The sequence below is a fragment of the Alligator mississippiensis genome, chromosome 3, assembly GCF_030867095.1.
Source record: "Alligator mississippiensis isolate rAllMis1 chromosome 3, rAllMis1, whole genome shotgun sequence".
NCBI classification, from domain to species: domain Eukaryota; kingdom Metazoa; phylum Chordata; order Crocodylia; family Alligatoridae; genus Alligator; species Alligator mississippiensis.
This window is the reverse complement of record NC_081826.1, coordinates 303,411,049-303,433,840: the sequence shown is the minus strand read 5'-3', so window position 1 is coordinate 303,433,840 and position 22,792 is coordinate 303,411,049. Positions and strand designations below refer to the sequence as shown.

General features: G+C 63.4%; 1 protein-coding gene across 3 annotated transcripts; it reads left to right on the top strand.

The window, feature by feature from the left end:
- Positions 1-1,238: 1,238 nt before the first annotated feature.
- On the top strand, positions 1,239-21,844 carry CA9 (carbonic anhydrase 9). Of its 3 annotated transcripts, XM_059725433.1 has the most exons (14): positions 1,239-1,498; positions 12,687-12,716; positions 14,193-14,363; positions 14,873-15,015; positions 15,755-15,847; positions 16,092-16,158; positions 16,810-16,967; positions 17,095-17,236; positions 19,569-19,643; positions 20,158-20,232; positions 20,658-20,681; positions 20,810-20,845; positions 21,087-21,180; positions 21,590-21,844. In XM_059725433.1, the coding sequence occupies exons 1-14, from the start codon at positions 1,369-1,371 to the stop codon at positions 21,654-21,656; spliced, it is 1,305 nt and encodes a 434-aa protein (XP_059581416.1). In that variant the 5' UTR covers positions 1,239-1,368; the 3' UTR covers positions 21,657-21,844. The 3 variants fall into 3 exon arrangements, with proteins under 3 accessions (XP_059581416.1, XP_059581418.1, XP_059581417.1); XM_059725435.1 differs by lacking the exon at positions 19,569-19,643; XM_059725434.1 differs by lacking the exon at positions 20,658-20,681.
- The last annotated feature ends 948 nt before the right edge of the window (positions 21,845-22,792 follow it).

The following is a 22,792-nucleotide window of genomic DNA, read 5'->3' as shown; positions in this document are numbered from 1 at the left end:
GATCCCAGGGAGCTGCCTGCCCTGGCAGGGGAAACACCGTGACCACCAAGGTGGTGTCCTAGTTGTACCCAGGGATAACTGCTTTCCTGGCACCCGTAGAGGTAACGTAGTTTTACATCCATTTTATGGACATGGGAGACTCCTTCCTAGCTTGCTCCTGCAGCCATATGGTTGAAGGCAAGCAAAACTTGAGGGCATCTGAACCCCAAGCCTCCGGACTTGGGCCTGCACGTAGGATGCCTGCCAAAGCATTTGGAAACATCTGATGGCCCAGGTGGAGTGGAAGATGTTTGCTGGTTGAAAGGCCGCTTATGGTTCTTGACTGACTCACGGATTCAGAATTGATCTGACTGATTTGGCTTGAAACACGAACAATTTCCCCCCACCCAGAAAAGCTGCCTGCCCTTGGCCCTGCTGCAGCCCTGAGTCTGCACAGCCAGTCTCCTGGGCCTGGCTCTGAGCTCGTGGCGCCATCCTGAAGGTCGCAGAGAAGGGGCTGGGACTGGTGGCCCATGGCAGAGCTGGGGCTGTGCTCTGCAGCTCAGGCAGGGCCAAGGGCCCAGGGCAGGCAGTACTGCTCTGAACCGTACAGTCCTTGGCGGGTGCTGGCCACTGCCCCAGCAAGCAGCTGCCATCTCACAGCTGGTTCCCTCCGCGGGGAAAGGGCGGGTGGAGTTGGGCGGCAGGACGCGGTTTCTCCCAGGCTGCTGGACCGCCGCACACACCGCGCGGGGCTCCGGGCGCCAAGCCCGGGAGCCCCAGTCCGGCCCGAGAGACCCGCGGGACAAGCAGCCGCGTCACCCACGGAGCGCAGCCATCCCCGCGTGCGGCTCAGGCGAGTGTGGGGCGGGAGGGGGGAGCCGGGGACCGGGACGCACCGCCGCGATGCCCGTGGCCAGAGTGGGGGGCGGTTTGGCTGAGCTGCCCGGGCCACTGCGGGAGCGGAGCGGAGCGGAGCGGAGCCGAGCAGCCCCGGGGCCGGGGCCGGGGCCGGGCAGGGAGAGGCTGATCCCGGCCCACGGGCACCTGCGCAGCTCCGAGAGCCGGCTCGGCCGCGGGCGCCAGCTGCGCGAAGCTGTCGTCGGGGCACTGTGGAGGGGCCGTGGGGGGGCTCGGCCCTCGGCCCGCCCCGCTCCGCTCCGCTCCGGCCGGCCAGGCAGGCAGGCAGGCAGGCAGGCAGGCAGGCAGGCAGGGACTTTGGCTCCAGCCCGCGGCCGCTATAAAAGGTGAGCGCGGGTGAGTCACGGCCCCCTGCCCTCCTCTCTCCTCCCCTCCGCCGGCTCACGCACACGCGGCTCGGCTCCGCTCCTCTCCGCTGCGCTGCGCTGAGCTGCGCTCCGGGGCCGGCTGCTCCGCACCATCGGGGAGATGGGTTGCTCCCGGCCGGGGCTGGGACTGGGACTGGGGCTCGCCCTCGCCCTTGCCCTGCTGCTGCGGACGGCGCCGGCCCGGGCGGAGGACAAGTCGGAGCCGGAGGACGGCCCGCACCACGGGACAGGTGAGCACCGGGACCGCACGGGCAGGGGCGGCTGCCAGCACCCCCTGAGCCCGGCCCGGCCCGGCCCGAGTCACCCGGGCAGGTGTCGGCGGGGGGGCGCTGGACCCGTTTCTGGGCCTCGCACAGACCCCCACCCCCCGCCCCGGGGCTCCGGGCGCACGCGGGCAGCGGCCCCGTCTCCCCGCCGTGCCCCGGCACAGCCCGCCAGCCGGGACCGAGACCTTCCTCCGCCCCGGCGCCCCTCTCCACTCGGGCTCCTGCCCCGTCCCAGGCGGGATCCGCTGCTCCGGCGCTCCCAGGAAAGAGGCGGCGCCTCAGCGCCCGGCCGGGCCGGCGACTCTGCCAGCTCCGAGGCGAGCGCGGCCCGGCCCGGCCCGGCCCGGCCCGTCCCGTCCGGCGTGCAGGGCTTTGTTTTGCTGCGAAGCCGTCGGGCCACGGGAGGGCTCCGGGGCGCGTGCTAGCGGCTAGCCCGGGTTAGCAGCTTTGGGGAGAGCGGCTCTGAAGTGAGCGCTGGCAGCTAGCCCGGGTTAAGGGCTCTGGGTCAAGCCTGTCCTGGAGCAGTGGGTTCAGAGCTGAGCAGGGATTATGTTAGCAACAGCTTGGTGGCTCGGACCTTGGTGGGACTTCTCTTGGCACCCAGTGGGGAGCTGATTCCCTGGGGGGCCACAGGGCTGGGTGCTGAGGCTAACCTCTGTGCCCCTGAGTGTAGTGCTCCGGTCCCCGGAGAAGCAGCTGGGCACTGGGAGCACAGAGCAGTGTGGCGCTCTCCCAACATCCTCCCAGGCTGTGCCCTGGGGTGGGGCCTCTGCAGCCACATCTTGCAGCTCTGGGGGTGCAGCAGCCTGGGCAGCGTTGGGGCTGGGGTGCAGCACTGGCTGGTGGAGTGTGAGGGGGTTCCCAGGCTCCATGACGCACTTCAGCCCCATTAGACTTCATCTTGTGTTCTGGCCAGGCCAAGCGAGTGCTGCCCATGCCTGAGCACCAGGGCTCTGCTGCCTGTGGGCCTGGATCCCTGGGCCTGTCTTGCTGCCTGGCCTACCCTGGTGGCAGGCAGCTCCACATCAACTGCTGCTCTGGCCAGGCCGCTCTGCCCAGCTGGGGTGCCTCCTGCTCACCCAGAGAGTTTTCTTCCCCCCACCACTGTGCATTTAGGGGGCGATGCCTGGGTCCGTGTCAAGAGGCTGGTGTCATGCTGCTCTGAGGCTGAACAATGCATTTGTGTGGGGTGACTTGGTCTTGCCTCAGGCAGGGATTGGACTAGAGGTGATGTCTGGGGTTCCCTCCCGCACACATCTCTAGGACTCTCTATGGTTTGGGTCCCTGAACCAGATTTTCCTCCATCCCCAGGTCCCTTCTTCCCCTCTGTCCCACTGGGTGCACAGTGTGTGTGTGGGGAGGGGGGAGGTTACTCCTGTGTCTCCAGCATGGGGGCTGAGAGGGAGCTGCAAGGAGAGGTTGGCTCATGTGGGTCCTGCTTCACCTGCGCCCCCAGGGCAGCCAGCCCTGACCTGGACAGCTTATGCCACACACTCTCCCAGCACCAGGCCAGCTGGGGCTCTTGTGTGGGTCTCAGGTGTACATGTGCCCTGCTGTGGAGGGGGAGGGGGAGGGTTGTTCCCATGCTCTCAGCTGGGCGGTGGGGCTGAGCCCAAGGGCAGGGTCCTAGAGGCCCGTGGTGCAGTGTGGCTGCAGGAGGCTGTGGTTGTGGCTCCATGCTGGAAGCTCCAGAATGGTTGATGCATCATGGGTGCTGCAATCACATCCTCCATGCAGGCTGGCAGCTTGGAACTGAGACCAGGCGCAGATCTGGCTGGGCACTGCCCTGGGGCAGTGATTTGGGGGGTGGGGAATGTGTAGGGGGTCATGCCCATAGCCTCATGCTGCTTGCACTGTCGCTGTCTCATGTCAGCTTCACCCTGACCCACCCCCTCTGTCTCAGCCATAACTCATCACCTGCATCATCCCTGTCCTCCCAGCCCAGGGCTCTCCCACAGTGGACCCTTCCCAGTTGTCCTGGCTGGTGCCCAGGCGAGGCTGCTAGCACTGCCAGCCCTGTGGCTGGGCTGTGGCCCTGGGCTCTGTGCCCTGTCTCTTGCCCCTGTGCTTGCCATGGGGCAACCCTGCTGCCTCTGACTCAGGGGAAGTTGTGGCTTGTGGCTTGGAGTCATGGCTTTGAGTTAGCTACTTCACAGAATCCTGGCGTCCCCCTGCCCTGTGCAGTCACTTCCTCCAGCGCTGCACTAAGGCCATGTTGCCCCCATGCAGCCTCTGGAGGGGGCAGGGAGTGAGGCCTGCCCGCAGGTGTCAGGGGAGAGGCAGCATGCATGTGGCCAGGCAAGTGCTGTGGGCTGTGCTGACAGTTTGCTGGGGCAGGGTATGTCTGGATGCATCCAACCCCTCAACTCAGCCTCAGATCCATTGCAAATAACTATTAAGGCTGGACTGGGAGGCCAGGGGCCCTGGATAGGTGTCACTGCCTCTGCCCCAGCTTGCTGGGGGGGCCAGGCTCTGCAGCCATGTGGAGGGAGTACTCCTAGGTCCTGCTCCCACAGTGTAGGGGCACCTGGGGCTTCCCTTGGCCAGTGTCCTACTGCCACCGGATCACCTCCCAGGAAAGGGGGCCCAGAAGCTGTGACTTGTTCCCCTCCTTTCCCCTTGCTCTCAGCTGGGTGCTGGCGAGGCCCACCTCCATACACCTACAGACGGGGAAGGGTCTGGGAAATGCAGGCCAGTGCTGTGCATGCCCTTGACCTTCCTTTGCAGACACAGAGGCCTCTGTGGGAAGCTGGCTGGTGTCCCAGACCTGGGTGCTGCTCCATCTACCATGCGGGATCACAATGAACGTTCTGCCACCACCAGCAGCAGATTAGGGACTGGTCACAGGGTTTGCAGCCAACGCAGCTTGTGAGCAGGGCTGTGGGCACCGTGCAGCAGAGCCGGGGAGGGGGCTGGTCGTGGTGGCACATGGGCCTGGCCAGAGCTCCCCTGGACTGGTGCCAGGCAGGAGGGCTGGGGAAGGAGAAGCTGAGCTGTGAGCCCTAGCACGAGGCAGGCGGTGCGGAGATCCGCATGCCTTGCACTGTGGCGGTAATGAGACCATGCCTCAGGGAAGAGGAGGGGGCTGGGCCACTCTGTGCTTTTGCCCCCTGGGACCTTGGTGTGGGGGCTGCTGGGCAGTGCTGCACCAGTGCACAGTAGTGGGGAAATCCCTCAGCCCAAGCTTAACCAAACCTGGGGATGATCAGGGCGTGGGGCTGCTTTCTTCCCACCCTTTTGGCCTGGGGCACGTGGGGCTGCCTGCTGCACATGGTGCCCCACTGCCTGTGGCTCTGGGGCCAGCTCTAGGCTCGCAACAGTCAGCACGTGGCCCCAGGAGTGCTGGGGTGGCTGGCCGGGGCCCTGGAGGCAGCTGAATGCACCTTTGCAAGTGGGTGAGGGCCAAGGGGCCACATACAGGCCAGAAGCCCTGATGCCCTGTCCTGTCACCACTGCTGGGTGCTGGTGCCAGTGGGGGCTGCACAGCGTGGGAGAGCAGAGCCAGAGCAGCTCCAGTGTGGCCCCCCACCTCCTCCTAGCTCCCAGGCAGCCTCCAGGTCCGATTCTGTCCAACCAGCCCTGCTCTGAGCTGCGGCCCCCCCTTCTCCCCACAGTCCTGTCAGCCACAGTGGGGCGGACATGCCGCGCTGCCTGCTCTTAATGGCAGCGCCTGCCTGCGTTGCCTCTAAGTGTCACAGAAGGCGCGGAGCCAGGGCTGGCTGCTACACTGGTTTCCTCGAAGCACGGGGTGGGGACGCAATTAGGGAAGGACCAGGCTGAACCACAGGCTGAGGAATTCCCTGCAGGGGAGGGGGACGGGGATGTGCCGGGCCCGGCTTAGAGGACACTTCACACTGCCTGGCTGGACCCAGCGCGTTCTGAGCTCTGCTGCTGCGGCTCCTTTCTCACCACAACGGCCCTCCCATGTCCGCTGTCCCTAGAGCTGCCTGCTGCCTCTGTGCTTGGTGCTGCCTGCTCCCTACCCTTGCCACATTAGGACTCCTGCCCCATGGTTACCCTGTGGAGGTGGCCCCTGGATGGGGTGTCCAGCTGTGCTCCCATCCTGTGCACGGGCAGCATTGTGCACCACTCGCTCCGTGGGGCCGGCTGGGGCTGGCCTGGGCTTGCACCCTATTGCCGGCACATAGCCACCTCTGATGCCACCGCGTGGCTCAGGGTCAGCCGTGGAGGGCAGCAGTGCTCAGCAGTGCGTGACGAGAAGGGAGCCAAGTCGGGTCTGACTGGCTCATAATAGCTCTTGAGCACAACTGTGGCCTCGGGCTTTGCCCATGGGGGGAGCCAGGCAGCCGTGCATGCCCCCACACTGGGCTTGCCTGGGGCACGTGGGGCTGCCTGCTGCACATGGTGCCCCACTGCCTGTGGCTCTGGGGCCAGCTCTAGGCTCGCAACAGTCAGCACGTGGCCCCAGGAGTGCTGGGGTGGCTGGCCGGGGCCCTGGAGGCAGCTGAATGCACCTTTGCAAGTGGGTGAGGGGATGCAGGGGGCAGCTGCTTGGGAACCCAATGGCCAGGAATGGAGGCTCCTGTCCTCGGGGCTCCTACCGGGCAGGTAGGCCCAGCAGCCAGGGGTGCCCGGAGCTCCAGGTGCCCAGGGCGGGGCCATGGCCCCAGCATGTGGGAACCTGGGTTTCAGCAAGCAGCACCCTGCAGTGGCCTTGGCTGGGAAACTGAGGAGGCTCTCGGGCATGATTCAGCCACCACATGGGGTGAGGCCAAGGCTGGCTCTGGCTGTCCAGGGCCCCTGCACCATGCTGCACTGTCCTAGAGAGGCCAGGGTAGCGACAGGCCCCTGTTGCTGTTTTCCCAGGCCCCTGCTCTGTCCCACATGGGTGCTCAGGATGGGCAGGCCAGGGGACATCTGATCTCCTCTCACAGATTCATAGATGCTAGGGTCGGAAGGGACCTCAATAGATCATCGAGTCCGACCCCCTGCATAAGCAGGAAAGAGTGCTGGGTCTAGATGACCCCAGCTAGATACTCATCTAACCTCCTCTTGAAGACCCCCAGGGTAGGGGAGAGCACCACCTCCCTTGGGAGCCTGTTCCAGACCTTGGCCACTCGAACTGTGAAGAAGTTCTTCCTAATGTCCAGTCTAAATCTGCTCTCTGCTAGCTTGTGGCCATTGTTTCTTGTAACCCCCGGGGGCGCCTTGGTGAATAAATACTCACCAGTTCCCTTCTGTGCCCCCGTGATGAACTTATAGGCAGCCACAAGGTCGCTTCTCACCCTTCTCTTGCGGAGGCTGAAGAGGTCCAGGTGCCCCAGTCTCTCCTCATAGGGCTTGGTCTGCAGGCCCTTGACCATACGAGTGGCCCTTCTCTGGACCCTCTCCAGGTTGTCCGCATCCCTCTTGAAGTGTGGCGCCCAAAATTGCATGCAGTACTTCAGCTGCGGTCTGACCAGCGCCCGATAGAGGGCAAGTATCACCTCCCTGGACCTATTCGTCATGCACCTGCTGATGCACGATAAAGTGCCATTGGCTTTTCTGATGGCTTCGTCACACTGCCGGCTCATGTTCATCTTGGAGTCCACTAGGACTCCAAGATCCCTTTCCACCTCTGTGCCACCCAGCAGGTCATTCCCTAGGCTGTAGGTGTGCTGGACATTTTTCCTCCCTAGGTGCAGCACTTTGCATTTCTCCTTGTTGAACTGCATCCTGTTGTTTTCTGCCCACTTGTGCAACCTATCCAGGTCTGCTTGCAGCTGTTCCCTGCCCTCCAGCGTGTCCACTTCTCCCCAGTTTTGTGTCATCCTCAAACTTGGACACAGTACATTTCACTCCCTCGTCCAAGTCACTGATGAAGACATTAAAGAGTATCGGTCCAAGGACCGAGCCCTGCGGGACCCCACTGCCCACACCCTTCCAGGTCGAGACCGACCCATCCACCATGACTCTCTGGGTGCGACCCTCTAGCCAATTCGCCACCCACCGGACTGTGCAGTCATCCACATCACAGCCTCTTAACTTGTTCACCAGTATGGGGTGGGATACCGTATCGAAGGCCTTCCTGAAGTCTAAGTATATGACATCCACCCCTACTCCTGCGTCCAGGTGTTTTGTAACCTGGTCATAAAAAGAGACTAGATTGGTCAGGCACGATCTGCCTGCCACGAACCCGTGCTGGTTTCCCCTCAGCATAATTTGTCCTGCCGGGCTCTCGCAAATGTGAGCCTTGATAATTTTTTCAAAGACTTTGCCAAGGATGCAGGTGAGACTGACTGGCCTATAGTTGCCCGGGTCCTCCTTCCTCCCCTTCTTGAAAATGGGGACCACATTGGCCCTTTTCCAGTCCTCCGGGACTTGGCCCGTGCGCCACGAGCGTTCGAATATTCCCGCCAGTGGCTCTGCAATGACGTCGGCCAGTGCCTTCAGCACCCTCGGATGGAGCCCATCCGGGCCTGCCGACTTAAAAGCATCCAGTTCTTCCAAGTGCCTCTGCACCGTCTCAGGGTCTACGCATGGCAGTCTGGCACCTTGCTGCTGCCTCTCCACAACCCCAGTGAGAGACTTGTCGTGCCCCTCGCTTAGGAACACTGAGGCAAAGAACTCGTTGAGGAGTTCAGCCTTGTCCCCCCTATCTGTCACCAATTGTTTCTGCCCATTTAGCAGGGGTCCTATTCCTCCCTGGGCCTTCCTTTTACTCCCTTTATAGCTGAAAAACAATTCCTTGTTGTCTTTTACTTGGGTTGCCATCCTCAGCTCCATGGCAGCTTTGGCCCGTCTAACTGCCTCCCTACAAGCACGAGCAGAGGAGGTATATTCATCTTTAGTGATCTCTCCCTGTTTCCACTTTTTATGTGCTCCCCTTGTAGCCCGTAGGCTGCTCTGGATTTCTCTGGTCAGCCAGAGAAGCTTTCTGGCCCCTTTCCCTCTTTTTCCTCGGATCGGGATCGTCTCCCTCTGTGCCCGAAGGATCATTTCCTTAAGGCACAGCCACCCTTCCTAGTGTCCCCCTGTCCTTCCAGTGCATGTCCAGGGCTGGGGACTTGCGGGCAGGGCTGGGGCCGTGCTGGGGAGGAAACACTTTGAAGGGCTGTGAAGTAGCCCCATCTCCTCTGCTCCCTGCAAGGCCCCATGTTCTTTGCCATGGCAACTGGGGGCCGAGACAGGCTCCCTCCTGGCCATTGCTGGGGCTCCTGGAGGGTGGGAGCATGCCCTGTCCTGTCATGGGGGGCAGGGGTTGGCTGCCGGCTGCAGACAAAGAGGCCAAATGGCTGCAACTAACCATCCCTCCCTCCTGCACCTGGCTGGGGCTCTGTGGGGAGAGTGAGCAGCTGGGAGGGGGCCTGAGCGGCTCAGTGACCAACAGCTTGGAGCTGACTGTAGGGGAGGGGGAAGGTTAGTCTCCGGGTGTGCCCCATCCCACCCCTGGGGAGACAGGGTGGCTGTGCCAAGGGGCTTGGTGGGGTGCCGGGCCGGGTGCAGGCCAGGCCTGGGGTGTTGCTACCGCTGCTGCTGGCACTGCCTGGCTTGGTCGGCTCACCCCAGCAGGGGAGCATTGTCTTGTAGGAAGGCTGTGGGGGAACGGGGCCAGACTGGGGTGCCCCCAGCAAAGGGTACTGAGGAGGATGGTGATGGAGCTGGAAAGCAATGCTGAAGAGTCCCAGGGCAGGGCAGGATGTGACTCCTTCTTGTGACTGGGACTGTTCAGCTTGGAGAAAAGATTTGGGGGTGGGGGGTAACAGCAGCCATGAGCGACCTGCCAGCCTGCTGCGAAGGATAAAGAGAAGCATTGTTCCTTGCCCCTGCAGAAGGTGGGACACGTGGCCTGGTGGTGGGTTTCAGTGGCTGCAAAGCAGATTAGGATCAAATCTCAGGGAAAATGTCCCGGCTGCCAGAGCCCTTGGGCAAGGCAGCAGGGCGAGGGGCAGTCCCCTCCGGGGGTGTTTGGGGAGAGCCGGGGTGGGTGCCTGCTGGGGCCAGGTAAGAAGCAGGGAGCCTGCCCTTGTGCAGGGCTTGGACAAGCTGACAACCGAGGTCCTTCCTGAAGCTGATGCTGTTGCATGTTCAGGGCAGACAGCCACCTCTGGGGCAGAGCCATGCAGCAGCCCAGGAGAACGCAGCAGGGCAGGGCATGGGGGGCACCTGTGTCCCATGAGATGCAGGAGAGGGAGGCCCAAGGCGGGCCACGTATGATGCCAGGAGGGTTGAGGCTGTGACCCTTGTGGCTGTGGTGCTGGATGTCTGTTGGACACCCCTCCCAGGAGCCCCTTCTGCACAGCCCTGGCCCTTGTCCTGCTTGCTTTGCCCTGCTGGGAAGGGCAGGGGCAGGGGGATAGCAGGTTTGGGTGGGATTTAGCTCAGCTCTGGACACTGGGGAATGCGACGTGTGGTATACCCACAGTGCGGGTGGCATTGGGGCTGCCCCAGAGAGGAGCAGGGTGGGGTGGAGGGCAGCAGCGGCTTGAGTTTGGAGCTGGGTGGGTTGGGGTAAGGGGTGTCTGCCCCCCCCCCCACTTTCTGCGGATGCAGGGGGCTGAGCTCTGGTCTGGACATCTTGGGAGGGGTGGGAGGAAAGGTCCAGGTTGGGCTGGGTGGAGCACCTGGATTTACAGCCCCACAACCTGACAGCAATATCTGGAAAGTTACAGAAGCAAACTGTAAAGACCTGGTGGGGGCAGGGTGACCATGAGCCACCTGCGTGGATTTGCTAGGAACAAATCATGCTGCAACCACTTGATCTCCTCTGACACAGAAGAGGGTTAAGTGGATGGAGGGACTGCTTGAGGGAGACTTTAGCTCTCATAAGGAAACTGGAGATATGTGGGCTGGATAAAGTTGCTCTCCAGTAGATGCACAACAGGCTTGGTAACCCCAAGCAATGTGTCACCATGAATGGGTCCCTGTCAGAATGGCGGGAGGTTTCAAAGGGAGTTGTTCCTGAGTTGGGGGCCAGAAGAGAGCTCCCCGAGCAGATTCTCACATGACACAGAGTTGGAAGGCTTGCAGGTGCACAGAAGGACAGGCTTGGACTCCAGAAAGATCTTGCAAGCCTGAATGGCAGGGCTGGAGGTATCACCGTGAAGTCTGTACAGGCACATCCAAGGGGGTGCCCCTAGGGAAGAATGAGAAGCCCAAGTGCTGAATAGGAGATGACCAGGCAGGAGGGGCGGCAGCAGTGCTAGGCAGGGCCTGGGTTTTGGGTGCGCCGCATACGAGATGTGAGGCAGCAACCTGCAGCAGAGAAGGCAAGTGTGGTTTGGGCTGCATCAAAGGAGTATCAGGCATAAGATGCAGGAGGCAACCGTACCACTCTAGGTCTCCTCTAGACCACAGTGCACAGGGCTGGGCTCCACGCTTTAAGGACATGGAGGTGTTTGAGGGTCCAGAGGTGGGTGGCAAAAATGATCTATGGGTTGAAATGCGTTTGGGCTGATATTGTAGTCATGACAGTCCAGGACATGTACGAGAGGTGAGGTTTGGTTTTCTTGGTGACTGCTGTTGGACCAAGCGTATACTTAGCAGGTGTTGCAGACCTTCAGGCATTGAGTTTGGCAGCTGTGCAAGGAAAAACTATGTTCAGCTTGCAGAAAAGGAGCTTAAAAGGGGGCATGGTAACAGTCTGCAAATGCCTGAAAGGCTGCCATGGAGGGGGAGGGGGAGGAGGAGGAGGAGACCTGTCCTCCCTCCTTCGGAAGCAGGAGACATAGCAATGGCTGTAATGGGCACCAGGAGAACCTCGTTGCTGTCTGAGTAGGGAGGCAGAGGCACCGGCTTCCCCGGGGGATGGAGTCTCCTGCACAGGAGAGCTTGGGAGGAGGCTGGATCAGTCCTGGGCAGGGAGGGTTCAGGAGCAGCATCCGGCCTTCACGCAGGGGGCTGGACCAGGTGCTCCTCGAGGTCCTTTCTGAACTCACCCACCCTAAATGCCGGTGTGGCTGCTGGGGTCCCTGAGCTGCCTGGGGTTGTTCCACTGGCCCAGGGCGGGGATAGATGGGGTGCCCAAGCCATGCTGCCACTGGCCCAGGCGTCCCTCTGCCCCACCTTGTGCACGGAGTGCCCCGCTTATGCCAGAAGCAGCTGCAGGGTGGCACTTCCTGGGCAGGATGCTCCGGAGGCCAGGGGACTGCTACTTGAGGGACACTTGTACCATCCCGGGTCCTCCCATTGGCAGGGGTTCTCCCCATCAACGATCCTGAGACAGGGATGGGCATCACCCAATGGAGGGGAAGGAAGTCTGGCCCCCCAGAGCAGGAGCCTGGGAACCATCCCTTACTCCTTTCCCCTCTTCCAAGGAGGGGTCGTTGCATAATTAGCGGTGGCCTGTTGCTAGCTGCTGTTGTCAGGGAGCTGTTAGCCTGTCAGCTGGCTCCTGGGGGCTGGGGTATGGTGCTGGCTCCTGGAGGCTCTGTCCCCTTCTGGGGCTGCACAGCCCTGGCCAAGGAGTTGCCACGTGTGGGATGATGGGGCGGGAGAGGGGGAACTGTGCTTGGGTCACAGAGGTGATGGCCAGGCAGGGCCGCAGGGTCTTCTGCTCCAACCATTGCTCCCTACCAGGCCTTGCTCTGCCCTTTGCTGTCTGCCAACCCCCAGCCCTCCCTCTCTCCAGCCCACAGATCATTCCTGGGCCCTCCCCCACGCGACCTCCAGGCCCATGCAGATGCTGGTTCCCAATGCAGCATCCCAAAGCCAGTTTGCACGGTGCTGCCTGTGGCCTGAGGGCCATGGTAGACGTGCTGGGCTGCAGGGCCATCTGCATCTCATTAGCCAGCAGCGAGAAGCACGCTGGCTCCCAACCCCATCTGCCTCAGACCTGACTCAGCAGGAGCCAGAGCCAGGGCCTGGCCAAGCCAGAGGGTTTGGAACGGAGGGTTTGCTCGGGCAAGGGGGGATGTGCCAGGGAGAGCTTGTGCTAGGGAGAGCCCGCACTGGGCCTCGGTGCATGGAGCATCTCTGGCCTCGCCGCTGTCACCAGTGGCTGAGCTGAGGGTCCCAGGGCCCAAGGCATGGTGCTGCTGCTGCCCACTGGTCCCCTTGGCCAGCCCTGGAGCCCCAGGTAGCCCCATGGCTCCTGGGACAGGGGGCCGATGGCAGAGGACCGGGGGGAGGGGAGAGGGGTGCAGCCTGCCACAGGCATGTTTGCTGCTAGCTCAGGGCTCCACTCATGCTCCCTTTTCTCTTCCCTTCCCAGGTGCTGCCCATGGGCACTGGAGCTATGCAGGTAAGTGCCCCAAGGACAGGCTCTCCAGCCTCCTCTGCTGCGATGTTGGGACCCTGCCAGCCCCGGTTAATCATTACTGGCCCCCTGGCTCACTCCCATGCTCCTTGCCCCAGCCCTGCTGCAGCCGTGGCGCGTGCTCCAGCCCTGCCCTGGCACTTTGCAGGCCTGGGCAGCATGCGCAGCTGCTCTCCTCCTGGGAGGGGGCTCTTTGATTCATAGATTCATAGATGTTAGGGCCGGAAGGGACCTCAGTAGATCATCGAGTCCGACCCCCTGCACAGGCAGGAAAGTGTGCTGGGTTCGGATGACCCCAGCTAGATACTCATCCAACCTCCTCTTGAAGACCCCCAGGGTAGGGGAGAGCACCACCTCCCTTGGGAGCCCGTTCCAGACCTTGGCCACTCGAACTGTGAAGAAGTGCTGCCTGATGTCCAGTCTAAATCTGCTCTCTGCTAGCTTGTGGCCATTATTTCTTGTGACCCCCAGGGGCGCCTTGGTGAATAAAACCTCACCAATTCCCCCCTGCGCCCCCCGTGATGAACTTATAGGCAGCCACAAGGTCGCCTCTCACCCTTCTCTTGCAGAGACTGAAGAGGTCCGGGTCCCCTAGTCTCTCCTCGTGGGGCTTTGCTGTGTGCTCTGCAGCCCCAACTCCTCCCTCGCGGGGTCCCCGAGGGGTTCTGGAGGCATCTGGCCCCCCAGGCTCCGACAAAGGCTTGCTGCCTCTCCTGTGGCTTCAGCCCTGCCTGGGGCGCTTGTGCAGCTGCAGCTCAGCACTGGAAGCTGCCCCTGGGCTGAGCCCAGGGAGGGAGCACCTGGGGGCCCTGGGCTGCTGTGCTGTGGCATGGGGCTTTGGCCTCACCCTGCACCCAGGGGCTGGGTCCCCCTCTGCGAGGTGCTGCCTCTAAGCCCCGGTGCTGCCCAGCCACAGACCTGGTGCTGGCACTCGCCCATCTGGGCGCGTGGCCGGCTGGGCCCCGTGAGCCAAGGGGCCTCTTGTGGGGGGCAGCATGTGCCCAACGCCTGAGCTGCAGTGCCGGCAGCCCGTCTGCCTGCCAGGCTGGGCTGTAAATCATGTTGCTTGGCCTTTCCAGCAGCCCCTAAAATAGACATTCCAGGCAGAGCGCTGCGCTCGGACCCCTGCGACAGCTGCACGTGGCGCTGCCAGTGTAGGCGGCTCCTGCCAAGGCCTTGAGCAACCTTGAGGAGCTGGAGCCTGAGCCCGAGGTGGGACAGTGAGCAGAAGATGGGGCAAGGGGTCTGTGGGGCCCACTGAGCCCCAGCTGGAAATCACGTCCCCTCTTCAGCTTGGGCAGCAGAGTCCAGGCCAGGGGCACCTGGAGCCTGTCTGCGGGGTGTCCCATGGACACCCTGCCCCACATAGGCTCACCCCCCCCCCCACATTGGTGCCCTGGCCCCTAACACTCCCTTTGGCGCTGCTGTGCTCATGCCTTGCACACCCTCTCCCCTTCCCAGACAAGCTGTCGTGGAGCCAGGGCTTCCCGGACTGTAGTGGCCAGAAACAGTCGCCCATCAACATCATCACTGAGGCAACACTCTTCAGCCCCCAGCTGCAGCCCATCCACCTGTCTGGCTACAACCTGCCCCCCTCGGAGCAGCTGACACTGAAGAACAATGGACACACCGGTATGTGCCGCGTGGCGATCGGGTGCTGGGCACAGGCGCTTGGTGAGAGGGGGGGCAGCATGGAGGCAGGCCAGCCCCAGCCTCCCTCTCTGCCGCTCTGTGGCTGCGCCTGTCGCTGCTCTCGCTCGTGGCTCGGTCACAAGGGCCCCATGAGGCTGGCCTGCCCTCCCCTTTGTCCACCGTTCGGCCCTGTGCCGTTACCTGGGAGCTTTTCCAGCATGCTTTGCTGCTCCCCATGATAGCAGCATTGCTGTGGGCAGGCTGGGCATGCACCCCGGCATGCTTCCCCCTGCTCAGGGCACCCTGGCTGGCAGCTGCAGGGTGCTGACTGGTCCACAGCCCCCACACGTGTGCTGTCCTGGTATATCGTGGCGGGCTCTGGCAGCCGCCTGCCTCTCCCATCCTATCAGCCTCCAGGCTCACCCCCTACCCTCCCAAGACCACAGCCCCACAAAGCGTGTCCTCTCCTGGTGCCATGTCCCACTGACCTGGCCCTTCACTCCCTGCAGTCGTGCTGCGACTGCCCGCAACCCTGACCATGTCTGGCAGCAACGGCCAGCAGTACCAGGCTGTGCAGCTGCACCTGCACTGGGGCTCCCCCGCCGGACCCGGCTCTGAGCACACTGTGGACGGCCAGCGCTACCAAGCCGAGGTAAGGCACTGCCCCGGCCCCTGTGGCAGCCACTCGTCTGCAGGGGCATGGGGGCTTGGTATCCCAGTCACTGCTGCCCTGCTGCTGAGGGGGCACCACCCCCTCCTCCTCATGCAGAGGTGAGTCCACCCCCCCGCTCCTCAGCCAGACTGCCTGGGCACCAGCACAGCACACGGGAGCCGGAGGAGGCAGGGCCCTGCTCGTGGACAGGCGGCTGCTCCTGTTCCCCGGCACTGTGGGGTGACTGGGGGGCGGCTCCTGGAAGGTGTCTGGGCCAGGGAGGGCAGCTGGGCCGGCTCCCAGTGCCTGTTCCTGTGTGCTTGGCAGCCTGGCCGCAGCGCTGCTGGGGGCTGTTTGTCCTGTACACAGACACTCTGCGCTCCCCAGTCTGGTTCTGGGTGGCTTGATCCTGCTGTGGCTCATCCCGAGCCCGTGACCTGGTGCAGCCCCTTGCCTCGTGCTGGTTGTGGTGCCCGGAGCAGGGGAGGAAGGGCAGCACCTCGTCCTGGCTGCGGGGGGGAGCATGCGGCGGGTGCAGCCAGAGGGAGCCTGGGGAGATGCTGTGCATAGCCCGTGGTGGGAGCCTGGCACTGGGCTTGGCCTGGTGGCTGTGGGGGCCCAGCAGCGGCAGAGCTTTTGGGCACTGTGGGTGGAAGGGCCCCATGTCAGTGCCAGTACCTGCCCTGCTGCTCCTCCCCCTGCCCACGGGCAGAGCTCAGGGCCTCTGCTTTGGTTTCAGATCCATGTGGTGCATTACAACACCCGGTACGACAGCATCTTCCAAGCCATGACCCAGCCTGACGGCCTGGCCGTGCTTGCCGCACTTCTGCAGGTGAGGCCTAGGGGCCCAATCCTGGACTGGGGCTGGGCTAGGCACAGGCACGTCTTGTGAGGAAGGGCAGGGGCAGGGGCAGTGCCATACCGGACCTGCCTCAATCACCAGTTGTAGGGGGTAGTGCTGGGGGGGCCCCTTCTGTCCCCTGGCCCCTCGCCATCTATGGCTAGGCTCTGCCAGGGGCAGGGTAACTTCTGGGTGGCCTGAACCCTGTTGCTCACCCCAGGTCTCTGTGTTGTAGGCTGGGCCGGAGAAAAACCCATCCTATGAGCATGTGCTTGAGCACCTGGAAGAGGTCTCTGAGGAAGGTACTGCCCCTCCTGCCCCTATGCCCATGGGCTGGGAGCTGCACCTGTGTGGGGACATGGCACATGTCAGGAAGGCAGCAGGAGGCTGCGCCAACAGGCTCTGCGTGGCCAGCTGCACTCAGGCTGCGGGATCAGCACCCGTGTGCACCACTTGCCTCAGGAGCTCTGAGTGCCAAACCCGCTCCGGCTCCAGTGCCCTGTCCTGAGCTCCAGGACCGGGGCCCAGGCAGTCCCGGAAGTGCTAGAGGCACTGTGGCAGCGCAGGCTCTGGGCACATCCTAGCTCGGATACGGTGGGCAGGGGACTGTGATGCTCTAGATCATGCTGGGGATCGGACCTGGCTTGCACCGTTCTAAATCATGCTACACGTCTGGTTGAACTGTTCTCCATGCTTAGTTCTTGGTCAGGTGCTGAGTCAAGCTGTTCTTGATTGAGATTTCCCTGCACAATTTGGATCATGCTGTTCTCAATTATGCTGTGGGTCTAGGTCTAGATTGTGCCACTCTAGATCATGCTACAGGTATAGATCTGACTCTTGCTGTTCCCGATCGTGCTGTGGTGGCCGTCAGTGGGGAGGTGCAGCCCAGCCACATGGCCCGTGGGTGGGTGCAGGCACCGTGGCTCTGGTTGCCGACTGCTGCTGTCTTCCAGGTGACGACACGCTTGTGGCTGGGTTCAACATTGCTGGGCTGCTCCCTGCCGATCTCAGCCGCTACTTCCGGTACAACGGCTCCCTGACCACCCCGCCCTGCTACCAGACTGTGATGTGGACCGTCTTCAACCAGACCGTGCGCCTGTCTCTGGACCAGGTCGGTCCGGGCTGGGGGGGCACCTGCTCCACTGTGGGCACTCACAGGGGCGGTCGGGGAAGTCCTGGCCCTGCCTGTGGCCCCGGGCTCCTGCAGCTGGGCCCTGCTTATGCCCGTCTCCCCACAGATCTTGAAGCTGGAGGAGACGCTGTATGGAGACCACGACAAGCTCCTGGAGAACAACTTCCGGCTACCCCAGGCCATGCACGGCCGGAGGGTGCTGGCAAGCTTCTCGGTGGCCCGTGGCCCAGAGGTGCCTTCTGTGCCAGGTAAGGAGCCTGGGTGGGTGGCCATCATAGAGCACATTCCGGTTTTCTGCTACTCTGTTCTCTATTGATATGAAACCCGATGCCTTTGTGTCCTCTATTTTTCTCTTGAAGAGAAAAAGGACATAAACATATCGGGTTTCGTATCGATAGATGACAACCAGAGTGTCTGGCCTGAGCCTGAGGGAGTTGTTTCCCTGGTGCCTTCCAGGGAAATACTGCCGGAGGAGCAGGTCAGCACCACGTGGCATCTGAGGCGTGGCGGCACCGGCATCTCCCCATGGCAGGGCGAGGTGCATGGCCACTGAAGGGAGCAGCAGTCCCAGCTCTGGGCCTGTCTTGCTCTGGCCTGCGGCTGGGACACCAGAAAGGGCTAGGGAGAGCCTGAGCCAAGGTGCTTGGCAAACCCCGAGCTGTGTCCTGGGGCTGCCTCTGGGCCCAGGACCCCAGTGCTTGCCTGAAGGCCGGATGTGGGGGCAGGCGGAGGCACACATCGGCTCCCAGAGCTGACTGGTGGTGCGCTCACCCTTAAAAACGAGGCCCTTTTTCCCCAGTTTCGCTGCTGTTCCCTTGCTATAAGGCTTTGCCTGCTCCTGTTCCCAGGCCAGCTCCCTGCTCTTGTCTCAGTTGCACTGTCCCTCATCTCAAGTAGCTCACAGAGCTGCCCTATTGCCAAAGCTGCTGGACTTCCCCGCTCCTGGCCCGGGCCCCCTGCCCATCCTTCCAGAGCCCTGGGCTGGAGCTGGCTCCCCCAGCCTGGAGCAAGGGGAGTCTAGAGTTGCTCCCACCTCAGTGGTGATGCTCATGCCCACACTCCCCTGCCTGCTCCACCCTGTGTCGGAGTCATGCCACAACACTGTGCATTGCTGCAAGCCTTGACCCTGCCCTCCTGGGGAGTCCCCTCCTCCATCCCTTCCAGGAATGCTCCCAGCCCTGCAGGGAATGAAAGAGCTCATGCAGGCTCCTTTATTGACCCTTCCTGAGTCACAGCCGCCTTGTTTTGCTCCCAGGTCACTGCATCAATGGGGCCAGGTCCCAGCAGTGGGCCAAGACCCGAAGTTCTTTGTGCTGTGCCCACGGCCCCGGCACCCGCGCCTGACACGGCTGGTGCACGGTGCTGATAGTGCTCCAGCGCCAGTGGTGATACCACCTGGACAAATATTTGCCTGCAGAGCCAGGGGCTGCACCTACTCCCAGCGTGTAGAGGCTGGGCTTGGGTGACTGACCCCTATTGTGGAAGCAGACAGCCTGAACGTGGCTGGAGCCTGGCACAGGCAGGGCAGGACGGAGGTGTCGGCCCCAGAGATGGAGCTGGGCCTGTGAATCATGGGCTAGGGCAGGGTGGTGCCAGGAGCAGCAGGAAGCTCAGGGTTAACTGCAACCTGCTGGGAGCTGCAGGGACTGGTGCCCGGGCTGGGAGGGGAGCGCAGCTGGGGTGCTGCTGGCAGCATGGTGGGTAGCAGTACTGCCCCCCCCCAGCTGCAGGGAGCAAGTGCCCTTGTCACGTCCGTGTCGTATGTGACCCAGGGCTCCCTTACAGTGAGGCCAGGGCCTGGGGTGACCGTGGCACGGGTCACAGGTCGCCCATGCTCAGACGAGCTGGGGAGTGCATATGGGGCTGCATGGGACCACCAGCTCAGCAGGGGCCATGGCCCAGCCTCTGGGCTCCTGCTGTCTTCCTGCCCCGCAGCTGCCCTAGCGCTCACTGCAGCTCAGGCACTCTGCCCCAGCAGAGCCGGAGTTGACCGCGCGCTTTTGTTTTTGTGAGATCTGGGACCTGCTCCAACCGGTTTCCCGAGCCCCACGTGCGTCAGGCAGTTCTTGGGAGGACGCAGCTCCTGTGGCTGTCTATATCCCAGGGCTGGCACTGTCCTGCCAGCGCTTGCCTGCCCCTGTACCACCTATGCTGGGTGCCAGCAAGGGGCGGCTGCAGGAGGCTCCCAGCACTGCACTTGCTGCAGAAGCTGGGGGAAGTGCAGCCCTTGCAGCTGCACCAGGGCTGCTGCGGGCCCAGAGCTCTTCCTCCGGGCTGCACCTGCAGGCCGCACACCCGTGTGTACGTGCTGTGGCCTCGCGCCAGCACATGCTCACCTTGCTCCGTCCTCCCAGCAGCACATGGGGCACAGCCTAGAGGGGGAGCTGGGGCACAGGAGAGGGGAGGGAGGCGGTAGACCGGAGGCAGGTGTGGAAGCCCCTGGCCATGGGGCGATGGGCCCCAGCCAAGCACAGGATGCTGAGGGGCGCAGGGGGCTCTAAGGAAGCTCCCGGGGGGTGGGGTGGTATTGGACATCTGGGAGCCGCCGGTGGGTGCCTGAGCCTTGCACTCTCCCTGCAGCAGGTGGGGGGTCCCCCGTGCCCCCCACCTCTGACAACGCCACAGGGGCAGGCACCAGCGGAGCACCCCAACCAGGTACCGCTCTGCAGGCAGCGCCTGCTGCCAGGGCCTGGTGTCTGTCTGCCGGGCTCCGGGGCTTGCTGGGCTGCGTGGGCTCTGCCTGACAAGGCTGTGGTGCGGCTGCCTGCCCGGGTCAGCCCGACCCAGGCCCTGCCTGGCCGGATGCTCTGTGCTGTGGTGGCCTCTCCCTTTCCCCCCCTCACCCCCACCAGAGGCCAGTAGTGGCTGGCGGTTGGGGTTGGGGAGACGCGGTGGTGATGGGCTGTACTCCAGGTGCTGCTGTGGGGGTCTCGTAGGGGCTGGGGTTTTTTTTGGGGGGGGGGGGGGCAGGCAGGCAGGGCTTGGGTTTGCTGGTGGCTTTTCCATCCTCCACCCACCTCCTGCTGCTTTTGGCCCTGTGGTTGTGCTGGTTTCTTGCCCCCACCCTCCTTGTGTTCCCCGGAAGGGGAAGCTTGGCTGTTCCTGATTCAGGGGTGTATGGGGGTCCCTGGGAGCTGTGGCGGGTGCCTGAGCCCTACTCTCCCTGCAGATGATGGGGAAGCTGCGATGACCCCTGTCCCTGATGGCCACGCAGGGGCTGCTGCTGGCCGAGGACTTGGACCAGGTACCACTTGCCCTACCTATGCCCGCTCCCCTCTTGGTGCCGGCTGTGTGTGCAGGCAGGCCGTGTGTTCAGGTCCCCCCGGGCGCTCCGCTGGACTGGGCTCTGGGTCTCTGCGTCCTGGCTGCAGCTGAGGCATGGTGTCCAGTGGTCCCTGGCTCTGGCAGGGAGCAGGGGTGGACTTGGCCAAGGCAGGGGCTGGCAGCCGGGGACCTGCCGGTGCAGTGCCCGGGGAAGGGGCAGCTAGGGTAGTCAGGTCTGGAGCTGGTTCCAGAGCCAGGGGCGGAGCGGGGCTGGGGGTTGCAGCCAAGTGTGTTCAGCAGGGGTGGCCTTGCTGGGGGTGGCTTGTGACCAGCCCATTATGGCAGGGATACCCCCGCCCCCATGCACAGCCCCAGGCTCCTCCTCACAGCCTGTGCCTCTTGCAGGTGGCAGCAGCCCAGAGGGTACAGGTAAGACGCTCACAGGGGCAGGCCGGGGGGTGGGGAGGGTGCTGGGTACAAAGCTGTGGGATGAGGGAGGATGACAGGGTGGACTCGCCACAGCACAGCTCACGCTCCCTCTTGCCTTCCCTGGCCAGGGCCCGAAACGCACCTGGGCTCCTCCTTTCAGGCAGGTAAGTGCCGCCCCCCCGCCGTGCCTAGCCTGCCCCACAGCCCCCTCCCTTCCTTCCCAGCCCTAGCTCCAGTCCCAGCCTCCTGCAGCCTCTCTTCCCTGTTCTTGAGTCCCCCTATCCCCTCCCTTCCCACCCTGCCGTGCCCACCCCCTCTGCAGGCAGCTCCCCCCTGCACCCTGGGGGCTGCCCCCGCGGTCACTATGTCCGTCTGTCCTCACCCCCGGGTTGGCTGTTGCCGCAGGGGACGTGCTGGCCGTGCTGTTCGGGGTGCTGTTTGCCGTCACTGCCCTCGCCTTCCTTGTCTACGTCCACAAGCAGCGGAGCCACAGCCGCAGGTGTGTGCCCTGCCCTGGTCTCCCCCCCATGACCCTAGGAGTGTCACCTCCCCCCTCCACTGGGCCCTGCTTCCCCCTCTTGCCCCAGGACCCCTATCTGAGCAGGCCAGAGCAGCTGGTCCCCCTCCCTGAGAGCAGGTGCTGTGGGCGAAGCAGGGCACAGGGGCTATGCTCTGGGGGCAGCTGGGGCCCAGGCTGATGGGGGGCAGGCAGGGGCTGCATGCTGGCAGGAGCTAGGCCCCAGCTCATTGGGGGGGGGGGGGGGAGCTGGGCCTGAGGCTGAGGGGGGCAGGGGCTGTGCACTTGGGGGAGCTGGGGCCGAGGCTGGGTGTTGGGGGGGGGGGGGTGAGGGTGACAAGGGGCTGAGCTGCCTCTGACCCCTCCCCCCCCCCGGTGCTGTGCTCCCCAGGCTGGACTCTCCGGACAAGCCCAAGGTCATCTACACGGCAGCCACTACGGAGGAGAACGCAGTGTAGCCCCCCCCGACCTCCACCAACATGGCCCAGCTCCTAGGGCTGGTGGCTGTGGCACCCCTGCAGGTCCCACTCCCTGCCGTCCTGCCCACCACCCCTCACAGACTGTGTCCTGAGCCATGTCCATGCACTCCCTCCCCCCCCCAAACACAGATATTTTTGTTATAAAAAGATAAAAGGTACAAAAACCACCCCCTCAAATGCAAGATCCTGTCCCAAGCTTGGGAATCTGCTCCTGCCCTGTGCCCGGGCCAGCTGTGTGCAGCCCCCACCCTTTGCCTGTGGAGGTGCTCCTAAATCATGACGGGGAGGGGCATGGGGCTGGGCAGGGTCTCAGCCTCATCGCTGCCTGCTGCAAGATGACCACCGCTCCTGCCCCCCGCCCCGGGAAGCAGAAGCTGGTGGGGTTTCAGTGTGGGGCAGCAGCCCTGGCACTCATAGCTCTGCCCTGGGCCCTCCAGGCCTTGCTTGCAGCAGGAGGAAGTGGAGCCCTCCTGCACCTGCCAGCCCCGCACCCTGTGCCATAGTCACCCCTGGCTGCACAGGGAGCCCCAGATGTCCGCTTGGTGTAGTTGACAGCACACACAGCCATGCCTTTGTGGAGGGGCACCCGGCACAAGGTGCAGGGGGGAGGACAGGTGTATGCAGGGCAGGGACCTTGAGCCAGACCTCAGGAGCTGGAAGCAGGACAAGGGTACGGGGGGAGGTAGTTGGGAGGCTTGGGGAGGCTCTCCCCCCAGGAAGGTGGACCACTACAGGAACCAGAACTGTTTCCCATGACTTGAACGGGACCCTGTTACTGCCACAGCTCAGACATCACCCCCATCCCACTCTTAGCAGGGGGGGGGGGGGGGGGGGGTTCATGGATTCTCGAAAGACCCCAGGTCATGCCCCTACTATAGAGGAAGGCAAAGTGCCCCCCAGTCTGACCAGGGGAAAATCCCTTCCTTCTCCAGTATAGTGCCAGTCTGAGCATAAGCACAGGGGCAAGGCCCTCCAGCCAGGACCCTGCAGGGTTGGTCTCAGCAGGAGCATTAGCACAGCCCTGTCCCATTCCCAGCCTAGGCTGCAGCAGCACCCAGGGCCTCTGACGGAGGTGTAAACCCCCACACAGGGAGCAGAAAGGGCAGAGGGTGGGA

Bases quoted from the DNA above. Each gene is read 5' to 3' on its own strand.
- CA9 (XM_059725433.1), top strand. From the start codon at position 1,369: ATGGGTTGCTCCCGGCCGGGGCTGGGACTGGGACTGGGGCTCGCCCTC. The intron at 12,717-14,192 runs GTAAGTGCCCCA...TCCCCTTCCCAG, and splicing joins TGGGCACTGGAGCTATGCAG to ACAAGCTGTCGTGGAGCCAG. The intron at 16,968-17,094 runs GTCGGTCCGGGC...GTCTCCCCACAG, and splicing joins TGCGCCTGTCTCTGGACCAG to ATCTTGAAGCTGGAGGAGAC.